Source organism: Mirounga leonina, unplaced genomic scaffold (assembly GCF_011800145.1).
Source record: "Mirounga leonina isolate KUSES-001 unplaced genomic scaffold, KU_Mleo_1.0 Mir_173, whole genome shotgun sequence".
NCBI lineage: Eukaryota > Metazoa > Chordata > Mammalia > Carnivora > Phocidae > Mirounga > Mirounga leonina.
The window spans coordinates 63,381,445-63,403,937 of NW_023270447.1; the positions used below are offsets into that span (position 1 = coordinate 63,381,445).

The 22,493-nt window shown below is 38.3% G+C and overlaps 1 protein-coding gene across 1 annotated transcript in view; it reads right to left on the reverse strand.

Annotated features, from left to right (window-relative positions):
* The window catches only part of RLF (RLF zinc finger), an 85,830-nt gene that overhangs the window by 21,828 nt on the left and 41,509 nt on the right, over positions 1-22,493 (reverse strand). Inside the window, exon 5 of the mRNA XM_035018916.1 lies at positions 17,515-17,717. Within this exon, the coding sequence (XP_034874807.1) occupies positions 17,515-17,717 (203 nt within the window). The remainder of the gene's footprint in view (positions 1-17,514; positions 17,718-22,493) is intronic.

Below are 22,493 nucleotides of genomic sequence, written 5' to 3' on the forward strand. Positions count from 1 at the left end.
ATAGGTGGTTCTAAGTCTCTAACTTTAGTCATACCCTCAGGTAGGCACAGAAAGGCTTCTTTCAAAGTTTAGCTCAAATGCCATTTTCTCAGAGAATCATCTCATTTCTAAGACCATGTCAGAATCCCCATCAAAAACTCTATTCTCATCAATTAAAAAAAACAAAAAACAACTCTAAAAGTCAACTATACTTCAATTAAAAAAAGACAAACCCACATTTTTGTAACATTTATCACAACTGCAATTCAATCATTAGATGAAGAACTTACTAGCATTTGTCTTCTCTGCTAGAATGTAAAATTAATGAGGTCATGGGCTATGTATACCTTGCTCAAAACTCAGCACCTAATAGTGTCTGAAACACATAAAAGAAAAAGTAGGTGCTGATGAATGGAGTAAATGAATCAACTTTAATCAGGGTAAAATGTTCATGTTTACAAAGTGAACCTCATACAATTCTGTGTTTTCTCATGTTTTCAAAGACAATGCAATGACACAGTAAGCAGTATAGTACAGTGGTTAAAAGCAATTATTCTAGGGGCGCCTGGGTGGCTCAGTTGGTTAAGCGACTGCCTTCGGCTCAGGTCATGATCCTGGAGTCCTGGGATCGAGTCCCGCATCGGGCTCCCTGCTCAGCGGGGAGTCTGCTTCTCCCTCTGACCCTCCTCCCTCTCATGCTCTCTGTCTCTCATATAAATAAATAAAATCTTTAAAAAAAAAATAAATAAATAAAAATAAAAGCAATTATTCTAAAACCAGACTGTGTATATTCTCTTCTCAGCTCTATAGCTGCTAGCTGTGTGACCCTGGATAAGTCACATAACTTATTAACTCTATGTATCAGTTTCCTCATCTAGAAAATGGAAACAAGGGATGCCTGGGTGGCTCAGTCATTAAGTGTCTGCCTTCGGCTCAGGTCATGGTCCCAGGGTCCTGGGATTGAGTCCCACATCGGGCTCCCTGCTCCACGGGAAGCCTGCTTCTCCCTCTCCTACTCCTACCCTGCTTGTGTTCCCTCTCTCGCTGTCTCTCTCTAATAAATACAATCTTAAAAAAAAAAAAAATGGAAATAATAGGACCTCCCTCATGGAGTTATTGTAAGAATTTAATATGTTTTAGTACAGTATGGTGACTATCGTTAATACTGTATTGCATATCTGAAAGTTGTTATAGGGAGCATGTTAGAAGAGCTGTTAAAAACTGTTTTCATGAAACATATAAGAAAAAGAAAAAAAGAAAGTCAACCTTAATACTTTAGAAAGCATTTCAAAAGATCACTCTCAGATGCAAGATCACACTTGATGCAAATCTGTATCAAAGGAGTACTGAGAGGTAAAGTTAAGTTGTTAAAGCCTAAAACATAAAGTTAAATTCAGTTTTCAGGTAAGGGAAAAAAAAAAAAAAGACCTCACCATACTTAATGAAGATGGAATTTTACTGATGCCCTAAACAACCATAACCTCATTCACAGCTAAATATATCAGAAGGGTCATCCAGAGACAAAAGGCCCACGATAGGGTGTTTAAAATTGAAGTGACTGAGGGACCAAAATGAGAATTCCACAGCAAGAGAAAACAACAGCTGTTCCACAGCAACCATCTACCATCCAGGCCATGTTCAAGCTCCTGTCCAAAACCAAGAATCCTAAAATTTGATTTTGCAGTGTAACAGCAATATCACATCTCTACACTGAGAAATAGCATGAAAAACTCTCTAAGTCAGACATATAAATCAGAATGGGAAGAACATACAACTTGCATTTCTAGAACATTTCTTATCCTTTTCAAATAACTTGAATGAGATAATTGTATTATCTCATTTTATCAGCATGATAAATATGTAAAATTGGCAAGGGAGGCAATATTATTTCTACTTCACAAGTAAAAGATGAGCCTAAGAAGAGACTATTTCTCATCTCCAGTCAACTGTGGCTAATAATCAGAAGAGTAAACAAAATGAAAAATGAATCTCATGTTGTTTTATTCCCACAGGGAAGCTCTTACATTTTAAAGGGGTACAATTCAGAGAGGAGCTTTCACCTTGGAACCAAAGTGTTAAGAAAAACAGGACAAAAGTGAAGGAAGCTAGAAATACAGATTTCAAGTCAAAATTCACTAACCTAAAACAATGGGGGAGGAGATGATATGAAAAACCCAGACTAGTAGTTCATAAGGCATATATAGTTCTATTATTTCCAGTTATTACAAATACTCTATGGATGAACACTACCTGTTAGTATATAGTAAGCCTAAACAAACAGCTCTCCTCCTCTCGCACAAGCTGATCCTCCCCATCCTTCAACATTCAGTGGAAACGTTCTTCATCATGAAGTCTTCCTTATAGACTACTCTACTGTCCAAGATCTCTTGCCCTGCTGTGAATTCACAGCATCTTATCAACATTTTTAATTGGGATATTTTTTATTCTACTTTGGGTCAACTTTAGAACTAATGACTCATACTGGCCTTTTTATTACTTTCCTGTTTTGAGCTTTTAACTTAAGCTCTCCAACTAGACTTCCTTGGAGCTTTTAACTTAAGCTCTCCAACTAGAATTCCTTGGAGACAAGACCATAGTCTTCCAAATGATATCCAAAATCCTCTGTGCACAAAATCCACAGGAAAAAAACAGCCATGTTAAAATTAAAATATACACGTCTTTCAAAGCAGTGGTATTTACTAAGTACTGGGGATACAAACTAGCCTGATTTCTGCCTTCATGAACTCACAGCTGAGTCACAGATAATAAATGAGGAAGCAGGCAATTGCTGAGAATTACAGTGCATGTTAACTGCTACAATGGGGATGTACAAAGTATTTTAAAACTACCTTTGCGGGTGCCTGGGTGGCTCAGTTAATTAAGCGCCTGCCTTTGGCTCAGGTCATGATCCCAGGGTCCTGGGATCGAGCCCTATGTGGGGCTCCCTGCTCAGCTGGGAGCCTGCTTCTCCCTCTCCTCCTGCCCCTCCCCCCTGCTTGAGTGCAGGTGCTCTCTCTCTCTCAATAAATAAAATCTTTAAAGAAAAAAAAAAAGAAAATAGGACTAGTTTATAGTAGGGTTTTGTACAACCTTCCAATTCAAGAACTCATTTGCCTCACACATACTTATCAATGGCTACTAACATAGGGGCATCCTTCTAGACTTTTTTCACTTTCGTTTAAGTAATGAAAAAAATCTGATCGTTCTTACAAATGAAGAAATTGAATCCTTCAATCTGTTACCTACTCTCCCTGATTCTAAATCCTTTGAAAGCTGGTACTGTATCTTATCTCATGCTTTTATCCCACTTAGTGCCTGCTTTAGAATCTTTATGTGACAAGTAAGCATTCAGTTAACATTTTTAGTTAATTAAAAAGAATATCAGTATTTTCCCCCAAACCCCGTATTTTCTTGAATATAGAAGAAAAAGAGTTACGATAAAGAAACAAAAGTAACAGGAAAATAAAAAATAGAAAAATCCAGTAAATTAAAATGACACACTTTTAACACTTCAATAGTAAGTATGATTATACTACTGGTCCCCAACCTTTTCTAATAAATACCTTAAGACCACACACTAAAAACCAAATTTATGCCATAAAATACTTTTCAGTTACTGTAAATTGAGGTCACTGACAAGCTTCTGAGAATTTCAATGAGTACCAAGGAAATACCTGCATAGGTACTGAAAGATTTTTTTGTCTTAAGTATGATTCATATCCCTGTGGTTTACATTCTATAGCTATTAAGACAAGTAGGACACATGCATCAAATAATTAAGTCTTTGTTTACTGTCTTGCCTAGTAGAATATACGTTCTGTCAGGGCAAAAATTTGTTTTTATTCACCAATGTATCTTCAGTGCCTACAATGGTACTAGACACCTTATATATGGTTTTAAAAGTCAAACTTCCTTCTTTTGCAAGTGGATATCCAGTTGTCAAAGACTCATTCATTGAAAAGATTATTCTTTCCCCCATTGAACTGTCTTGGTATTCATATAAATAATCATTTGTCCGTAAGCGTGAAGGCTTATTTCTAGATTCTAGTTCATTGATCTTTCTGCCTATTTTTTGCCAGTACCACAGACTTTATTACTCTAACTTTTTAGTGAAGTGTGAGTTTAAGAGAGAGAAGGGGCATGAGTTGGGGGGGGGGAGGGAGAGAATCTTAAGCAGCCTCTAGAGTGGAGCCTGATGCCAGGCTTATCTCAAGACCCTGAGATCATGACCTGAGCCAAAATCAAGATGCTTAACTGACTGAGACATCCAGATGCCCCTCCAACTTGTTCTTTTACAAGATTGTTTTGGCCATCCTGGGTCCCCTGAATTTCCACATGAATTTTAGGATCAGCCTCTCAATTTCTGCGAAAGAGGAAGGTGGGGTACCTCCATCTTTACAATATCAAGTCTTTTGATCCATGAACACAGACTGTTGTCCCATTTATTTTCTTTCAACATTTTATAAGTCCAGTGGCTACTACGTCTTCTACTTCCTTTTAAAAATTTGTTCCTAAATGTTTTATTTTTTAATGTTATTGTCCATGAAATTGTTTCCTTAACTTCATTTTCATGTTGTTCACTGTTAAGATGTATATAAAGAAAAGTAATTTTTGTATATTGATCTTACTAGGATTATTTTTATACAAGATAATACATGCAAACAGAGACAGTTCCAATTTGGATGCCCACCTCCCCTTTTCTTGCCTAACTGTCTTGGCTAAAACTTCTAGTACAATAGTGAATAAAAGTGGCAAAAGCACCCATTCTTGTCCCTGATCTTAAGGGAAAACCACTGAATTTTTTATTTTAAATACATTACTCACAGGTTTTCATAGCTACCCTTTATCAGGCTAAGGAAGTTTCCCGCTATTCCTAATTTGTTGAGTGTTTTTAACACGAAAGGTGTAGGACCTTTAAATGCTTTTTCTGCCTCTCTTGCGATGACCATGTGGCTTTTGTCCTTTATTCCATTAATGTAGTGTATTACACTGACTGACTTAAACCAACTTTGCATTCCTGTGATAAATTCCACTTGATCAAAGTATAAGTTCCTGGATTTGGCTTGCTGTTTTATTTTGCTTATTAATCAGAGAGAGAGCGTGCACAAGCAGGGGGAGCGGTAGGGAGAGGGAGAAGCAGGCTCCCCACTGAGCAAGGAGCCCAAAGCAGGACTCAATCCCAGGACCCCAGGATCATGACCTGAGCCAAAGGCAGATGCTGAACCAACTGAGCCACCCAGGCGTCCCTGTTTTGTTTTTAAGATTTTATTTATTACTGAGAGAGAGAGAGCGCATGAGCAGGGGGGAGGGGCAGAGAGAGAGGGTGAAGCAGATTCTCCATTGAGCAGGGAGCCTGACATGGGGTTCGATCCCAGGACCCTGGGATCATGACCTGAGGCCAAGGCAGACCCTTAGCCAACTGAGCCACCCAGGCATCTTGCTGTTTTTTGTTGAGGATTTTTGCATCACTATTCTTTAGGGATTTTGGTCTGTAGCTTGCTTTCTTGTAATGTCTTTGGTTTTGGTTATCAGGATAATGACGGCTTCACAGCAGGAGTTGGAAACATTCCTTTCTCTTCTATTATTTGCAAGACTTTATGATCTATATATATTTTGTACAATTCACTACTGAAGCCATGTGGATGTGGGTTTTTCTTTGTGGGAAATTTAAATTACCAATCTCTTTACTAGTTATAGGTATATTCAGATTTTCTATTTCTTTGTGAGTCAATTTTAATAGTTTCTATCAATTCTAAGGATTTGTCCAGGGTATTCTCTGTCAAATAAATAAAATCTTTTAAAAAAAAATTCTAAGGATTTGTCCATTTCATCTAAGTAAATCTAATTTTTTGGTATTTAATTCTTCATAGCATTCCTGTATAATCTTTTTTATTCCTGTAGGGTCAGTAGTAATGTCCTCTTTCATTTCTAATTTTAGTGATTTGAGTATTCTTTCCTCTTTTCAGTCCAACTAAAAGTTTATCAATTTTATTGATCTTTACATAGAACCAACTTTACTACTTTTCTCTACTAATTTTATGTCCTCTATTTCAGTTACTTACATGTTAATCTTTAATAATCTCCTTCCTTCTGTTTGCTTTGGGCTTACTTTGCTTTTCCTTTTCTAGTTTTTAAGGTAGATGGTAGGGTTTTTAACTTGAGACCTTCTTTTTCAAGATTGACATTTTACAACTATAAATTTCTCTCTAAGCACTGCTTTAGCTGCACCCCATAAATTCTGGGTACGTTGTGCTTTCATCATTCATCTCAATATATTTTCTAATTTCTCTTGTTTTTTTCCTTTGATCCAATCCTTATTTGGGAAGATGTTGTTTAATTTTTATGTTTGTGAATTTCCCAAATTTCCTCCTGTTACTCATTTCTGATTTCATTCCACTGTGGCTGAAGAACATACTCTGTATTATTTCAATCAAATTTTAAAATTTTCAAGGTTTCTTTTGTGGCCTAGTAATGTGGTCTCTCCTGGAGAATGATCCCTGTGCATTTGAGACTAATGTATATTCTGCTGCTGCTGGGTATTCTATAGATGTCTGCTAGGTCTAGTTGGTTTACAGTGTTGCTCAACCCTTCACATTTCTTTGTTGTCTAGTGGTTTATCCATTATTGAAAGTGGGGTATTGAAGTCTCCAAATATTGTATTTGAATTATTATTTCCCCCTTCAATTCTGTCAACACATATATTTTGGGGCTCAGGTGTTCCTCAGATTGGATAATCTCAATTGACCTCTTTCATTCAAAGTTTGCGGATTCTTTTTTCTGCTAATTCAAATCTGATGTTGAGTCTCTCTAGCAAAATAATTTCAATTATTATACTTTTTCACTCTAGACCTTTCTTTGGTTCCTTTTTGTAATTTGTATTTATTTCTCTATTCTATACTTGCTGAGACACTGTTCTCATATTTTCCCTTCATTCTTTACACTCGGTTCCTTTGGTTCTCTGAATACAGAGTTGATCTTCATTATTCACAGATTCTGTAATCACAAATTTGACTACTTGCTAAAATGTATTTTTGATTTCCAAAGTCCACTCATGATGCTTTCAGAGTCATTCATGAGCATGCACAGAGTGGTGAAAAATGTGAGTCCTCTGGTGTGCACGTTCCCAGGTAAGGCCAAAGTGACATTATGCCTTCTAGTTTCAGTTCTCATACTCTAACAAGTGTCTTTTTCATGTTCTATTTAGTGGCGCTTTTTTTTTTTTTGCATTTTTATGCTTTTCATTGGTGATTTCGCTGTTTAAAATAGCCCCCCAGAGTAGCGAAATGCTGTCTAAGTGCAAGAAGCTTTGATGTGCCTCACAGAAAAAAATGCATGTGTTAGATAAGCTTCATTCAGGCTTGAGTTACCATGCTATTGCCTTTGAGTTCAATGTTAATGAATCAACAATATATATTAAATAAGGTGTCTTTTAACAAAAGCACACCTAGAACAAAATTATGTACTCTTCAGTTGACAAAAATGTCACGACCAGAGCCTTGCAGGAACCTAACCACATATTTCCCCTAGGAGCAATGGTTTCGGTATTTGGTAAGTTAGTGTTTGCAGTCAGTATATAGAACATAACTACCACAAATGACAAGAATTGACTATATCTGTAATAGCTGATTTATAATTCTTTGTCTAGTAAGTCCAATATCTGGGTGTTCTTTTTTTTTTTAAGATTTTATTTATTTATTTTGAGAGAGAGAGAGAGAGACAGCGAGAGAGGGAACACAAGCAGGGGGGAATGGAAGAGGGAGAAGCAGGCTTCCCGCCAAGCAGAGAGCCCAATGCGGGGCTCGATCCCAGGACCCTGGGATCATGAGCTGAGCCGAAGGCAGACGCTTAACAACTGAGCCACCCAGGCGCCCCAATATCTGGGTGTTCTTAGGAAAAGTTTCTACTGGCTGTTTTTTTCCCTGTGTATGGACTATCATGTTTCTTTACATGGTAAGTGGATATTTTAAGTAATATATTGTGGCAACTGTGGAAATCAGATTCCCCCACCTCTTTAGGGCTTGTGATTATTACTATTTGTTTGTTTAATGACTTTCTTAGAATAATTCTGTAAAGTCTGAATTCTTTGTCAGATGTGTGGCCACTCGAGTCTCTGTCTGGTTAGCTTAATGGGCGGCTACATGTTCAACATATTCAAGAAATTTACTTAAATACCTGAATAAGTAAGTCCCTGCTTTTGCCAAGTGGCTCTGTGTGTTGGGGCATACTTTCAATATTTCAGTAGGCAGGTTAAAATTCTGCCTTGCCTTTCTTTTCCTACTTGTGCAGAGAGCCTCAGGGTACACAGGAGGTGAGGGATTAAGACCATCTTGGCCCATTCCTCACCAGACACATAGCCCTGTACATGCATGTTACCTTACAGAATTCTAGGAATATATCAGAGGTTTTCAAAATCCCCTATGGACAACCCATATCCCAGTTTTTCTTTTTAATCTTTTTGGCCAGTCTCTTGTTGGCCTGACTGGTAACGCCTCCTCAGACAATTGTCTGAGGAAAATTGTCATGTTAAACAATTACCACTGATTGTTTCTGGCAAATACACTGAAGACAGAGCTTTTGGCATGGTGAGCTGTGAGCCAAATAAAGACAAGTCTTGAGAATGGAGCTTTTCAGAAAGATGCCAGAAAGATCAAATACTGACAATTCTCTGGGGATGAGCTTTTGCCGAGTTCCAAAATCCATTCTGCTTCCTCAGCTGGCTGCTAGGCTGCTGGTTTTCATAGCTACTGTAGTTTCGAGGGTGTTTGTTTTCAAGATTACTGTGAAACTGGGGAGGACATGAGAAGTAGGGCAAGTTAAAATGCCACCAACTTCACTGTTCTTAGTGAGATTCATGTGTTCTCCTTGAATAAAACCTCCATGGACTGCAGTAAGCCTTTAGCTAATTTCTGGGGTTCTGAAAAGTTAATCTTATTTGCTCTCTGGTTTCAAATGCTGATAACTTGGATCTCTTAATTTCCCATCAGACCTCTCCCTCTCAGTCTCACAGTATGTGAATACTGTCTCCTTTCTTCTCCTTTTTGTCTTGTTCATCGTTGTGTCTCTAGTGCCTAACAAGAGTCCTCCAATGAATATATGTTAAATGCCTGGAAAGCAGGTCTACACTATTTCTTACAATAATATGTGAATCTAAAATTATCTCAAAACAAAGTATCTTTTATTTATTTATTTTTTGAAGATTTATTTATTTAAGAGAGAGAGCATGCAAGAGCATGGGGGTGGGGGAGAAAGGGAGAGAGAATCTTAAGCAGACTCTCTGCTGAGGGCAGAGCCCGTCACAAGTCTCAATCTCACGACCCTGAGATCACCACCTAAGCCAAGACCAAGAGTTGGATGCTTAACCAACTGTGCCACCCAGGTGTCCCAATGTCTACTTTTATTTTTATTTTTTTTTTAAGATTATTTATTTATTTATTTGACAGAGAGAGACACAGCGAGAGAGGGGACACAAGCAGGGGGAGTGGGAGAGGGAGAAGCAGGCTTCTTGCGGAGCAGGGAGCCCGATGCGGGGCTCGATCCCAAGACCCTGGGATCACGACCTGAGCCGAAGGCAGACGCTTAACAACTGAGCCACCCAGGCGCCCTGTCTACTTTTATTTTAAAAAGAAAAGAAAAAAGACAACTTTGGATATTGTAGGAAATGAACTGTGGGGACAAGTACAGATACAATTAGAAGACTTTCATAATAATCAGTCAATTAAACACCAATGCTACAACAGGTAGCCAAGTGGCATAAGAGGAGGTCAGCAGAGGCAGCATATCTGCCTACTTATTTTCATGATTAGGCTACCAAGGTAAACTAGTATTCTGGTCAGTGCCATTACTGAAATAGTTTATCATTTATCTTTCTCTAGATTAGCAGTTTTCAATCTAGTATTTTCCTGATCAGTTCTAAGGCATAATGCAAATAATTTGTTCCTCATAACGTTTTAAAACTGGGGCACCTGGGAAGATACCTCTTCAAAGCTATTTAAAAGAACTCTGCCTTAGGAAAGAAATTATTTAAATAGGCAAATCCTCAATTTCTTCATATAGCCGTTTTACCTTTAATGTATTTTTTGAATGTACCATTCATTTCCCATATAATAAAGTAAAATTATTTAGATTTTAATTTTAAATTTAATTATACACTTTGTTATTATTCCTTGCTCAGGATCCATCTTAATCTTGATTCTTATTTAAGCTACACCCCAAATTTCTATGCTCCTGTTTACTTTTTCTTCTACTCCCAAACTGAATTCTCAATGGGTCCTATTTAAATATATTTGCTCTGTTTATCATCTATACCTAGTGACTGTGTCAATTCCCAACAGTGTTAGACTAGTGAGTAAATTAAGTCCTGTTTGTCTTTTCATTTCCCCATCAAGAGAAGAAACAAACCTCTCCTGCTGTGTCTATTAACATTAGACACTGAAGATACAGTTCATTCAGGGATTAAAACTGAAATGGACTCCTATTTTAACTATGCCTAGAGTTCTACTGACCAGTTCCTTGGCTCTTCATAATAACAGAAGTGTTTCATGTTTAAAACATCATTATTCTTATATTATACATGGAAAACTTGATCTTTGCAAAGATTTCCTCTTTCAGTAATGAAAAAAATATAGGAAATATCCACGTGGGACACTAGGCCATGGCCAAATCTGTAACTTTAATTAAAAACCTTTCATATGGGGGCGCCTGGGTGGCTCAGTCGTTGGGCGTCTGCCTTCGGCTCAGGTCATGATCCCAGGGTCCTGGGATCGAGCCCTGCATTGGGCTCCCTGCTCTGCGGAAAGCGTGCTTCTCCCTCTCCCATTCCCCCTGCTTGTGTTCCCTCTCTCACTGTGTCTCTCTCTGTCAAATAAATAAATAAAATCTTAAAAAAAATAAAATAAAATAAAAACCTTTTATATGTAAAATTAATAGCAATACCATCTCATTCAACTCTAAATGAAACTAGAACTTGAGGATTCCACTGACTTCTGAATTCAGGGTTCTGAATTTTGGCTTTCAAGCTGATCCCCTCAATTAATCTTAACTGTTATGTGTTTGGCTAAATCTTCCCCATCAGAGGTTTCCTATTACACACACCATTATAGTGATACCCACAGGAGCCAACATACAAGTACTTTTATTCCCAGCTGTTGCTCAAGTTAATTTGACTCTTCTCCTGAACTCAGTTGAAGTAGATGGCAAATGTGTATAGAACTCGTTACCTTAGAACATATGCTGATTTTAAACTCCAATTAATGAACATCTAGTGATTCATTAGTACTTTTCCAAAGCAAATATTAAAAATTCTCTTTAATTCTGTTGTCAGTTGCAAAAGAAAACATCACTGGAGAAGAGACTAATTATGATGGTAGCAGTGTTCCTTTTAAAATAATTTTATGATGTGTGCTAAATGTTTTTACATTGATATATTTAACTAATTAATCCGAATCATTATAAAACTGTTTTAAATCACACCTGTATATAAATGTATAAATCTGAACAGAATGATGTACCACTAAGATGTTTCCTATTTTAACATGGCTCATCATGTTTACCAACTGGAAATAAGTTGTACTGTACTGCCAGGAAGCAAGGAGATCTGTGTTACAACCTGGGTTTGAACTCTCTAGTTTAATGCAGGTAGGGCCTTGGAAACATTATCATCTTGGCCTCAGTTTCATCACTGGTAAAACACAGAGGGTTACACTAAATGATATTTAATGTTTCTATACACTGGAAAATCTGATTCTTGTAGAGTAGAGGCCAGCCAACATTTTTTATAAAGTATCAGATATAAAATATTTTCAGCTTCGTGGGCCTGGTAGTTTCTGTTACAGCTACTCAACTCTGCCACTGTAGAGTAAAAACAGCCACAAACCATAAACAAATGGGCATGACTGTGTTCCAATAAAACTTTATTTACAAAAACATGCAGTTGGGTGGATCTGGCCCACAGGCCATAGTTTGCCAACCTCTGTTGTACAGAATCAAATCACATTTCCTCTAACTCCATTCCTTACAAACTCAACAAATTTGTTGAAAGGAATTAATTATGTAACTTCAGGAAAAAAATCCTGTTTTGTTGTCTTGTTATTAAACCAGGACAGGTCATGAATAAAACAAAGCCGATTATTCTCCCAAGTCCTCCCTGTTGTCCACACCTCTGCCATTCTAGTCGGTTAGCAGAACACTACCATTCTTCTGGTCTTCCAGGCCTTATGAGGCTCTTGACAGCGTCTCTGCACATTATCCTCTTATTTCTGTCCTATCAGCAAGTCCTGTTCTTTCTCCTCTTGCTAAATGCAACTTTTTTTTTTTAAGATTTTATTTATTTGAGAGAGAGAGACACAGCGAGAGAGGGAACACAAGCAGGGGGAGTGGGAGAGGGAGAGGGAGAAGCAGGCTTCCCGCAGAGCAGGAAGCCCGATGCGTGGCTCGATCCCAGGACGCTGGGATCATGACCTGAGCTGAAGGCAGATGCTTAACGACTGAGCCACCCAGGTGCCCCTAAATGCAACTGCTTCTAAACCTAATACATCCTCTTTCTGTCTAAGCTTTCGAAAACACTATTTCAGTCATTTTACTTCCTACCTTCAAAACCGTCCTACTTTCTACTGCATCAAATCTTTCTTTTTTAAAAAATATTTAATTATTATTATTACTATTTTTAAGACTTTGAGAGAGAGAGCACTGGCGGGGGGGAGGAGTAGAAGGAGAGGGAGAAGCAGACTACCCACTGAACAGGGAGCCTGATGCTGGGCTCGATCCCAGGACCCCAGGATCATGACCTAAGTGGAAGGCATACACTTAACCGACAGCCACCCAGGCGCCCCAATATTTATTTAAGAGAGAGAGAGCATGCGTAAGCGAGGGGAGGGGTAGAAGGGAGGGAGAGAGAATCTCAAGCAGACTCCATGCTGAGCACAGAGCCTGATGTGGGGCTTGATCCCATGACCAAGATCATGACCTGAGCTGAAACCAAGAGTTGGATGCTAAACCGACTGAGCCACCAAGCGCCCCTCAAACCTAAGTTCTAATGCACTAGAGTCCGCAAGGACTTCCCCTTCTCCCCACCCAAGAGGTCTTATTTCTCCTAAGACCTCAACCCGTACTCTGCCGTGGCAAGGCGTGCTCTAGTGGCCCCTGGTAATTTATACGTTCATTTCTCTGCCTTTACTATCACAGGCAGTTATCCCAAAAACATTCTTTCTACCCGTCCAAACCCTACCATCATTTCAAGGTCCAGCTAAAGGATCAATTTTTATAAAGCCTTATATGCCAGTCCACAAAGATTCTACACTTCTACTGAATTTAGGGGCAATAGCATACAGCTTAGTATTTATCTTCCTAGAATTGTTTCTGGCAACCAAACTAGGCAATACATATTCTTCTGTTTTTATCAATGTCTCATACAATGCTACAAACAAAATAAAACAAGTTTTAAATAAACAAAGGCTGAGACATTAAAGGAAAAGTTGTTACTGTTATAGAATGAAGAGGAATCAACCCATGGTCTAGTATTTTTTGCTTCTTCTGAATTCTTCTGGTGTATATCAGGTGTTGAATATAACAATTACTGTAACTTAATTATGATTAAGTTTCCCAAACACAAAATATTGCAGGTGTTATTTGAGGTAAGCAGCCTCCTATCCCCTTACCCTTCTCAACAATGCAAACAAATAAATTAGCAAACAGGCTTATAGTTAGTCTCTCATGAATGCCTATTACGCTGCTAAGTATTCTTCTAGAGTGTAGAGATACAGCAGTGAACAAACCTATGTCCCTATCCTTAACAGTTTTCAATCTAGTGGAAGGAAAAGCAGCAGCAAATATGATGTCTAGCAGTAGTAGTAATATAAACATAAAGAAGAAACAGGCAGGTAAGGGGACAGAGAATGAAGGGCCATTTTAGATGTATCTGTATATATTTATAATAATGACAACAGGTATTACTTGAAGAAAAAGAGTGCGAAGTTGGGGGATAGGATACTATTTTTTTTTTTTAAGATTTTATTTATTTATTTGACAGAGAGAGACACAGCGAGGGAGGGAACACAAGCAGGGGGAGTGGGAGCAGGAGAGGGAGACGCAGGCTTCCCGCGGAGCAGGGAGCCCAATGTGGGGCTCGATCCCAGGATCCTGGGATCATGACCTGAGCTGAAGGCAGACGCTTAATGACTGAGCCACCCAGGCGCCCCTAGGATACTATTTTAGATGGGACAGTGAGGAAGGTCTCCCTGATATGGCAATATTGAAGAGGAATGTGAATGATGTTAAGGGCACAAGCCATCCAAATGATCTTGTGGAAGGGCATTCCAGGCAGGGGAAATGGCAATTACAAAGCTCTAAGTCAGGAATATGCTTGGTTTGTTCAAACAGCAGCAAAGACAAGGTGGCTAGAGAGCAGTGAGTATTAAGTTGTACAAGATACTGTCAGAGATACTTATAGAAGTAGCCAGAGACCATGACACACACAATAAAGACTTCTGGATTTATTCTGAAGAAGATGGAAAGCTGTTGAGTGGTTCTGATCAAGGGAGTGACATGGCCCCACTTAAGTTTTAAAGAGATTATTCTAATTACTTTTGGGAAGAATAAAATGTAGAGGGCAAGAGTGTAAACAAGTAGGCCAGTTCAGAGGCTTGTGGATTCCCCAATGCCTAAGACACCATTTGGCATATAAACCCTTAGGTATGTATCACCTAGGATAATATTTATTATCCTGTATCTTTAATATAATATTAGTGATAGTATACCAAACTCAGGTTTGAATCTCAGCATAACCACTTTCATGTAAACATAAACCTATTACTTGATCTGAGCGTCTTTCCTCACCAATAAAATGGAGCTACCTCTGAGTTGTGAGAACTGAATGTGACAATCTTTTTTTTTTTTTTTTTAAGATTTTACTTATTTATTTGACAGACAGAAAGACACAGCGAGAGAAGGAACACAAGCAGGGGGAGTGGGAGAGGGAGAAGCAGGCTTCCCGTGGAGCTCGATCCCAGAACCCCAGGATCATGACCTGAGCCAAAGGCAGACACTTAATGACTGAGCCACCCAGGCGCCCCTGAATGTGACAATCTATATAAAGCATTTAGCATAGTGCTTAACATATAGTAAGGACTCAAAAAAATGGCAGCTAGTTACTCACTACCTGCCCACCTCCACTTCCAACACTGAGACTGGACGGCTACAGACTTCATTCAGAAGAAAGCCCATAAAAACAAAGCCCTAATATCAGGAAGATCAGTAGCTTAATTACGGACATGTGAAGTCTGGAGATGTTATTAGCCATGCCAGTAGAGATAGTGATTAGGCAGCTGGATATGAGTCTGGAGTTCAGAGGAGAGGGCTGGGCTGGAGATTTCAGATACTGACCATAGTTGGTATTTAAAGCCATGAGTCTAAAAGAGATCACCGAGGGAGTATGTATAGGTAGAAAACAGAGGATGCACAAGGAGAGTCCTAGAGTACTGCAACTTTTACTCATCAGAGAGATGAGGAGGAAGAGCAAGGTAGAAGTGAGAAAGACTGACCAGTCAAGTGCACAGAAAACCAAGAGAGTAAGTTATATCCTAGAATCCAAGCGGGAAAACTGTTAAAAGTTTAAAAGACAAACAAGTCAGACTAAGATGAAAACTGAGAAATCATCATTAGATTTAGTGATGTGGTGGACTGGCAGGGGCGAATGCTGTATTACAATGTCTTCAAGGGTGCTTGGGTGGCTCTGTCAGTTAAGATCCGAGTCTTGATTTTGGCTCAGGTCATGATCTCAGGGTCATGGGGCTTGATCCCCATGTCAGGCTCTGCACTCGGCACAGAGTCTGCTTAAGATTCTCTCTCTCTCTCTCTCCCTCTCTCCCTCTGCCCCCCACATCTGGAGCTCTAAATAAAGAAATAAAATCTTATAAAACAAACAATGTGTTCAAAGAGAAAAACGTCAGAACAGTAAATTCACACAATTCAATCAAGAAATTATGCTGAAAGGCCAGGAGAAAAATGGGGCGGTCTCTGAAAGGGGAAGTGGAATCTAAAGATTTCCTTTTTAAAGATGAAAGAAAGAACACCATAAATGCTGACAGGATGGTTATAGCAGAGGGGTAACTGATGATGCAGTAGAGAAAAGAAGTAGTGTAGCATTATTCTTGAGGGGGTGAGGGCAGATGCGATGTGATACTGAAGTCAAGGGGATTGCCTTAGGTAGGAGAACAGATAAGAGTTATCTTTAGTAATGGAAGCAAAGGTATGCATGCATAGATAAAGGTAGGTGAACAGACGTCATGGAAGCAGCTTTGGAAATTCTCTTCCAAATGCCTCAATTTCCTCAGAGAAATAGGGAGAAAGTTCATCAATGGAAAGTGCAATGGGGCAGAAGGCATTACAATATAGGTCTGAAGAAAAATAACAAAGTATGAAATAGTAATCTATGAAGTGGAAAGAGAATGGCCTAAAAAAATTTAGTGTGACTGATTTCAAGTAAAATCAATAGGCTGGTTTTCTCCACCCAAGTGTGACCCCACTGGTGCAGGTAAAGATTTAGTGATAATCAGGATGCTAGTTAGTCAAATAAGCACAATTAAGGGAGAAACCAGTGGAGGAGCTGAGGGAGTGATAATTTTGACTGACTATGGAAAAGGAGAGTAAGGAGGGAAATGAGTACATGAGAAGGATGAGGGACAGTGAACAGGTGAAAGGATTAACAGATTTTTGGTCTTGGAGTGAGGGAGGCAGAAAGAGAGAGTTGCATTTGGAACAGGAAATTATATATAAAACTGTAAGTTGAAATTGTCATTAAAGTTTAAGAATTACTTTATGTCATAAACCAGCCCTTGGAATTCTTACCTTTAATAAGAAAAGTTCAGTGTAGAGGTAAAGTGAGAATCCATCTATCAGATCTAAGAGAATTATAGGTAGATGATGGAATATAGCTAGGAATTCCTCATCTTTCTCTGTAGAATTTATCAAAAACTACTAGAGAAAGCAAATTCCACTTTTTTAAAGAAAATGATTCAGGTTAAAAAAATGTAATCTGACTGATAAAATAGTTTTTAAAAAAGACTCAACTGCTTTATTATTTTCCATGGTATCCAGTTTGTCCACTTAATAGTTCAAAATGTATTCATGGGTTCTAGAGTCCTACACTTCTCTGCTTACACTTTTATGTATGAAGTAACTTAAACTAAAGCTAAGTGCCATTCTGTTTAGTTTATCCCTTGATGTCAGTATTAATAATTTCGGCATTCCCCAAACACAGAGAAATCAATTAAAATAACTTTCACATTTGAAGATTTCAAAGCAAACCATTGCCCAAACACATAAATACCCATCTGCATATTCTTTAATTATCCACTTTTCAAATCCACCTACAAGACAACTATATATTCAATCTGTTGAACAGTTATATGCAAGTAAAATGGCACTTTTCAGTAGTCAGGGGAAAAAAAATAAGTCTTGGTTTTCATCCTACCATGCAACATTTACCAAAATCTATTAAATTCGTAAGTGTGAATGACAAGAGCAGTTATTTGCTTCACTCACCTCCTTAATTGCATCTTCATTAGGGAGAATGGAACATAAGCATGTGATATAGGCTTGCTGAAAAGATGACACATTTGAAATTTCTTTTGATTCTGCACACAGTTTTGATAAAGCAGTGGCCTGAGGGATGCAGTTAGATTTCAACAAATGTTTTATTCGCATCTGCAGAAAGGAAGGTCCTTCTTGTGCAATCAATTTATTGACTAGAAAAAAGGAAAAATAAAAGTTTGATAACATACCTCATAACACATCAAGGTTAAGATGAAAGTTTGATATCTTTTGTTGTTGGCTTGTTGTATCAACTGAATAAAAATTCAGTTGATATACTTAGGAAGTTTATTCTGACCTCAATACTCATCTAATGGAGCAGAGAGCAAAATAAATTTGCTAATGATTCCCACATTACTTAGTAGTTTTATTCTGAACACCAAACCTCTTAATAAAACTACTAACATTTTATCAAAATTAATTATTTGACTTTCTCCTCCCTCACTTTCTGATAAGGATATTAAGGAATATGGAATTGAACTGTAAGCATAAGTGCAAGAAAAAGAAGTAACCTATGTAATATTAACAACTACCACTTGAACACTTTTAGGAGGTACCAAGCTTTAGGCTGAATGTTTCTATATACCTTTCATTTATTCTTCACACCACCACCAAGGCAAGTATTATTATCCCCACTTTAAGGTTAGGAAAATTAATATTCAGAGAAATTAGGTAACTTGCCAAGGATTCCAAAGCCAGTGGTGTTCTTTCCTCTAAACCAGGAATTTCTCAAAGTGTGTTCCACCGACCAAAAGACCTGAGAGATAGTCCTAGAAAAAAAAAGGATTCCTTGGTCAAATCTCTGAACAGTCCTGCAATAAAGAAAACTGTTCACTTTTATTTAACCCAATGTCTCCCAAACTGATTTGACCAGAGAACCCTTTTACACATATTATTAGTACAATGTAAAATATATGTTCCTGGTTCAGTACACACTTTGGAAAACGCTGCTCTGAGCAGTATTAAATATTACACATCTGACCACTGACTTTTACAGTGTTCCAGACAATCCCTCAATTTATGAACAGCAGATACTCAAAAGTATGTGACATCATTATATACCATTATTTAAAGAATGGATAATATTGTATGTCAATACAAGTCATGAGCAAACAAACTGTTTAGGTGTTTCATCTAAAATAGTGTTTCTCAAACTTGAAAGTGCCTCCTGAATAACTAGGGGTATCTTATTAAAATGCAGATTCTAATTCACTAGGTCTGGAATAGGACCTGAGATTCTGCTTTTCTAACAAGCCTCTCAGATGGTGCCCATGCTACTATGTCTACAGGCCATCTATGGAGTAGAAATCATTAATATTAATGATAACCACTGCAGGGAGAGGGATAAACCACTGGCCCAGTCTTAACTACATCAAAACTGTACAGTTTTTTATTTTTTCAAATTTTCATTTAAATTCTAGCTAATTAACATACAGTGCAATTATTGGTTTCAGGAGAACTCAGTGGTTCATCAATTACATGCAACACCCAGTGTTCAACACAACAAATGCCCTCCATAAAACCCATCACCCATCTAGCCCACCCCCCACCCACATCCCTCCATCAACCCTCATTTTGTTCTCTATCATTAAGTCTCTTATGGTTTGTTTCCCTCTCTTTTTCCCCCTCCCCTAGATTCATATGTTTTGTTTCTTCAGTTCCACACATGAATGAAATCATATGGTATTTGTCTTTCTCTGACTTATTTCGGTTAGCATAATACACTCTAGGTCCATTCACGTTGTTGCGTTGTTGCAAATAGCAAGATTTCAATCTTTTTGATGGCTGAGTAATATTCCATTGTGTGTGTGTGTGCGCGCACGCGCGCGATGTGTGTGTATACACCACATCTTTATCCATTCATCAGCTGGCTATTGTTTATAGTTTTTAAAATTCTTTACAAAAACAGGTAATAACCGTATATGCACATGACACAAAATTCAAAAAGCACAAAAAATGCTGTAAAGTTAAAGTTGTCTCCTTTCTGCCCTAACTCCAGTACTCTAGTCTCCTTCCCCAAAAAACAATTGTTTCCAATTTCTTGTTTATCATTCCAGAAATATTCTGAGTACAGAGGACCTATTTATTTTCCCACTAAAATATATCATACAGTTCATTCTATATAGGTGGAAAGTGCCCATTTCCTGTGGTACTTCAAAAAGGTCTAGATTCTAGAGCTCCAACTCTGATTTAGCAGGTAAAGCCTGGTCCCGGGGTGGGAGGAGGGAGAGAGGGAAGAAGAGAAGGAGAGGGAGGAAGGGAGGAAGAGGAAGGAGGAGAGGGAGAAGGGAGGGAGAGTATGTGTGTTGGTTTTAAATTCCATAGATACTCTAATATGTAGTCAAGGTCAAAAAGTATGGATGGAAAACAGATCACTTCCACTTGGATTTTTCCATTTTGGTCTCACAAGCACTAAATTCCACAAAATGAACTCATAATCATATCTCCCAAATAGCTCCTCATTCCTTCTATTTTCAGTAATGGTATTCTCTCAATCATACAGAAATGAAATTTTGGCATTATCCTTCCTTACCAACTCTGTCCTTCAATTATTACTATATCCTTATTGTATCCTAGCAATTCTTTTTTAAACTCTCCAATTTAATTCTTCCATATACTGCCTGCCACATCTGCCACCCCAATATCCTATTCTGCCTAACATCAGATTCTGCTGTTTATTTGTCCTACCAGGTTGTAAGCATATTCACAAATCCCACCATGAATACAGGCATGTCATCTATACATCCTACCCTCTTCTAAATTTTCACAGCATTTTACTTCTTTCACTACACTTACTTTTCTCTTTAAGTACAGGAATAAAGGATTACAGTGTAAAGAGGTTAAGAGCTCAGGTTCTGGAACCACCAATGTGAGGCTGAATCATGACTCTGGCACATACTAAGCTGTGAGACCCTTGGACAAATTAACTGACTTCTCTGAGCCTCAAGTTTCTTCATCTGTAAAAAAGTTAGTAATAGCTACCTCACAGACCAATCATAAATGAAATACCAGTAATGCAGATCAGATAGTTAACACAGGGCCAGGCACAGGGTAAATGCTCAATACTAGCTGCTATTATGTTTGTCATCTCCCTTCCTACACCATCAGCAATCTGTAAACAAATACTATGTCTTGTTAACTTTTGTATTCCCTACAGCACTAAGCACGATGCCTTACATTATTAAAGGAGTTTAATAAAACCATGTATTTTGCAACTGAGTGGTTATCACTCTTCAATCAAAAACTTTTAATATCTCCTCACCTGGGTTCAAATTCTGCCCTCCAATTTTAACTATGTGGACTTGGGCATGTATAATCTTACCTGGTTTATGGACTAAATGAGATATGGAAAGCATTAACATGGTGCTTACCACATAACAAACACTCTAAATTGTAGCTATTATTTCTATGAGGTAAAACTACTTTACTCAATATACTACAACCAATTACACCACTGTATCAACTTTTAACACACAAACCAATGTTACATTTTATTTTTTTAAGATTTATTTATTTATTTCAGAGACAGCAAGAGAGTACAGATGGGGGAGGGGCAGAGAAAGAGTCTCAAGCGACTCCACACTGAGCACAGAGACCAGCACGGGGCTTGATCTCATGACCCTGAGATCACTACCTGAGCTGAAACCAAGAGTCAGTCACTCAACCAACTGTGCCACCAGGCATCCCTAATCTTGCATTTTAAAATTCATTTCAAGTTATACATCTTAACTTTTTTATTTATTTATTTTTAAACATTTATTTATTTTAGAGAGCAAGAAACAGCACAAGCGGAAGGGGCGGAGGAAGAGGGAGAGAAAATCTCAAGCAGACTCCACACTGAGCACGAAGCCCGATGTGGGGCTCATCTCACAACCCTGGGATCACAACCTGAAGAAAAACCAAGAGTCAGACACTTAACTTGACTATGCCACCCAGGCGCCCCTTAACTTTGTTTTTTAAAAAGGAAATCCACCCATACATTTCAATATTTAAAATGAAAATAAAGCGTACAATGACAAGTCTCATTCCCAGTTGTATTCTTTCTGTATTTTTGTCATTTTAGTACAAAATAATTTTTTTTTTAATTTTCACTTATTTATTTAAGAGAGTCCAAGTGAGAGGGGCAGAGGGAGAGGGAGAGAGAGAAGCCCAAGCAGACTCTCCGCTGAGTACACAGCCCTGTGCAGGGCTCAATCCCAGGACCCCAAGATCATGACCTGAGCCAAAACCAAGAGTTGGATGCTCAACCAACTGTGCCACCCAGGCACCCCAGTACAAAATAATTTTTTTTAGAAGATTTTATTTATTTATTTGACAGAGACACAGAGAGAGAGGGAACACAAGCAAGGGGAGCGGCAGGCAGAGAGAGAGGGAGAAGCAGGCTCCCCGCTGAGCAGGGAGCCCGATGCGGGGCTGGATCCCAGGACCCTGGGATCATGACCTGACCGAAGGCAGCTGCTTAACCAACTGAGCCACCCAGGTGCCCTTACAAAATAATTTTTAATCATATATCCTTTCTTTCATCTATATTCAACAATTGAACTGTTTTATTTCTTTACTTAGCTTTTCTTTTCCTGAACCATTTAAAAATAAATCGCAAAGATCATAAGAGTTTACCTTGTGTATACTTCATCATGTAAAAAAATGGTAACATTTAAGATCGTTAAAAACAGCCTTTTTTTTCCCCCTTTTTTAACAGGAAAGCCCATTTTTGTTTTTACTGGAGGCTGAAGTGGCACATGACAATTCATAAAATGGCTTCAGAGGTAGGGGGTAGAAGGGACACAAAAAATAAACTGGGGTGGGACTAAAACAACCAGGAGGAGGTACAGGAGCTGGTTCCTTGTCAGCCTGATTTAGGGAAAGGAGTTGGTGACTCTGAACAAGGACAGAACCCTTCCTTCAACCCTTAGTAGGGGACAGAGGAAAAA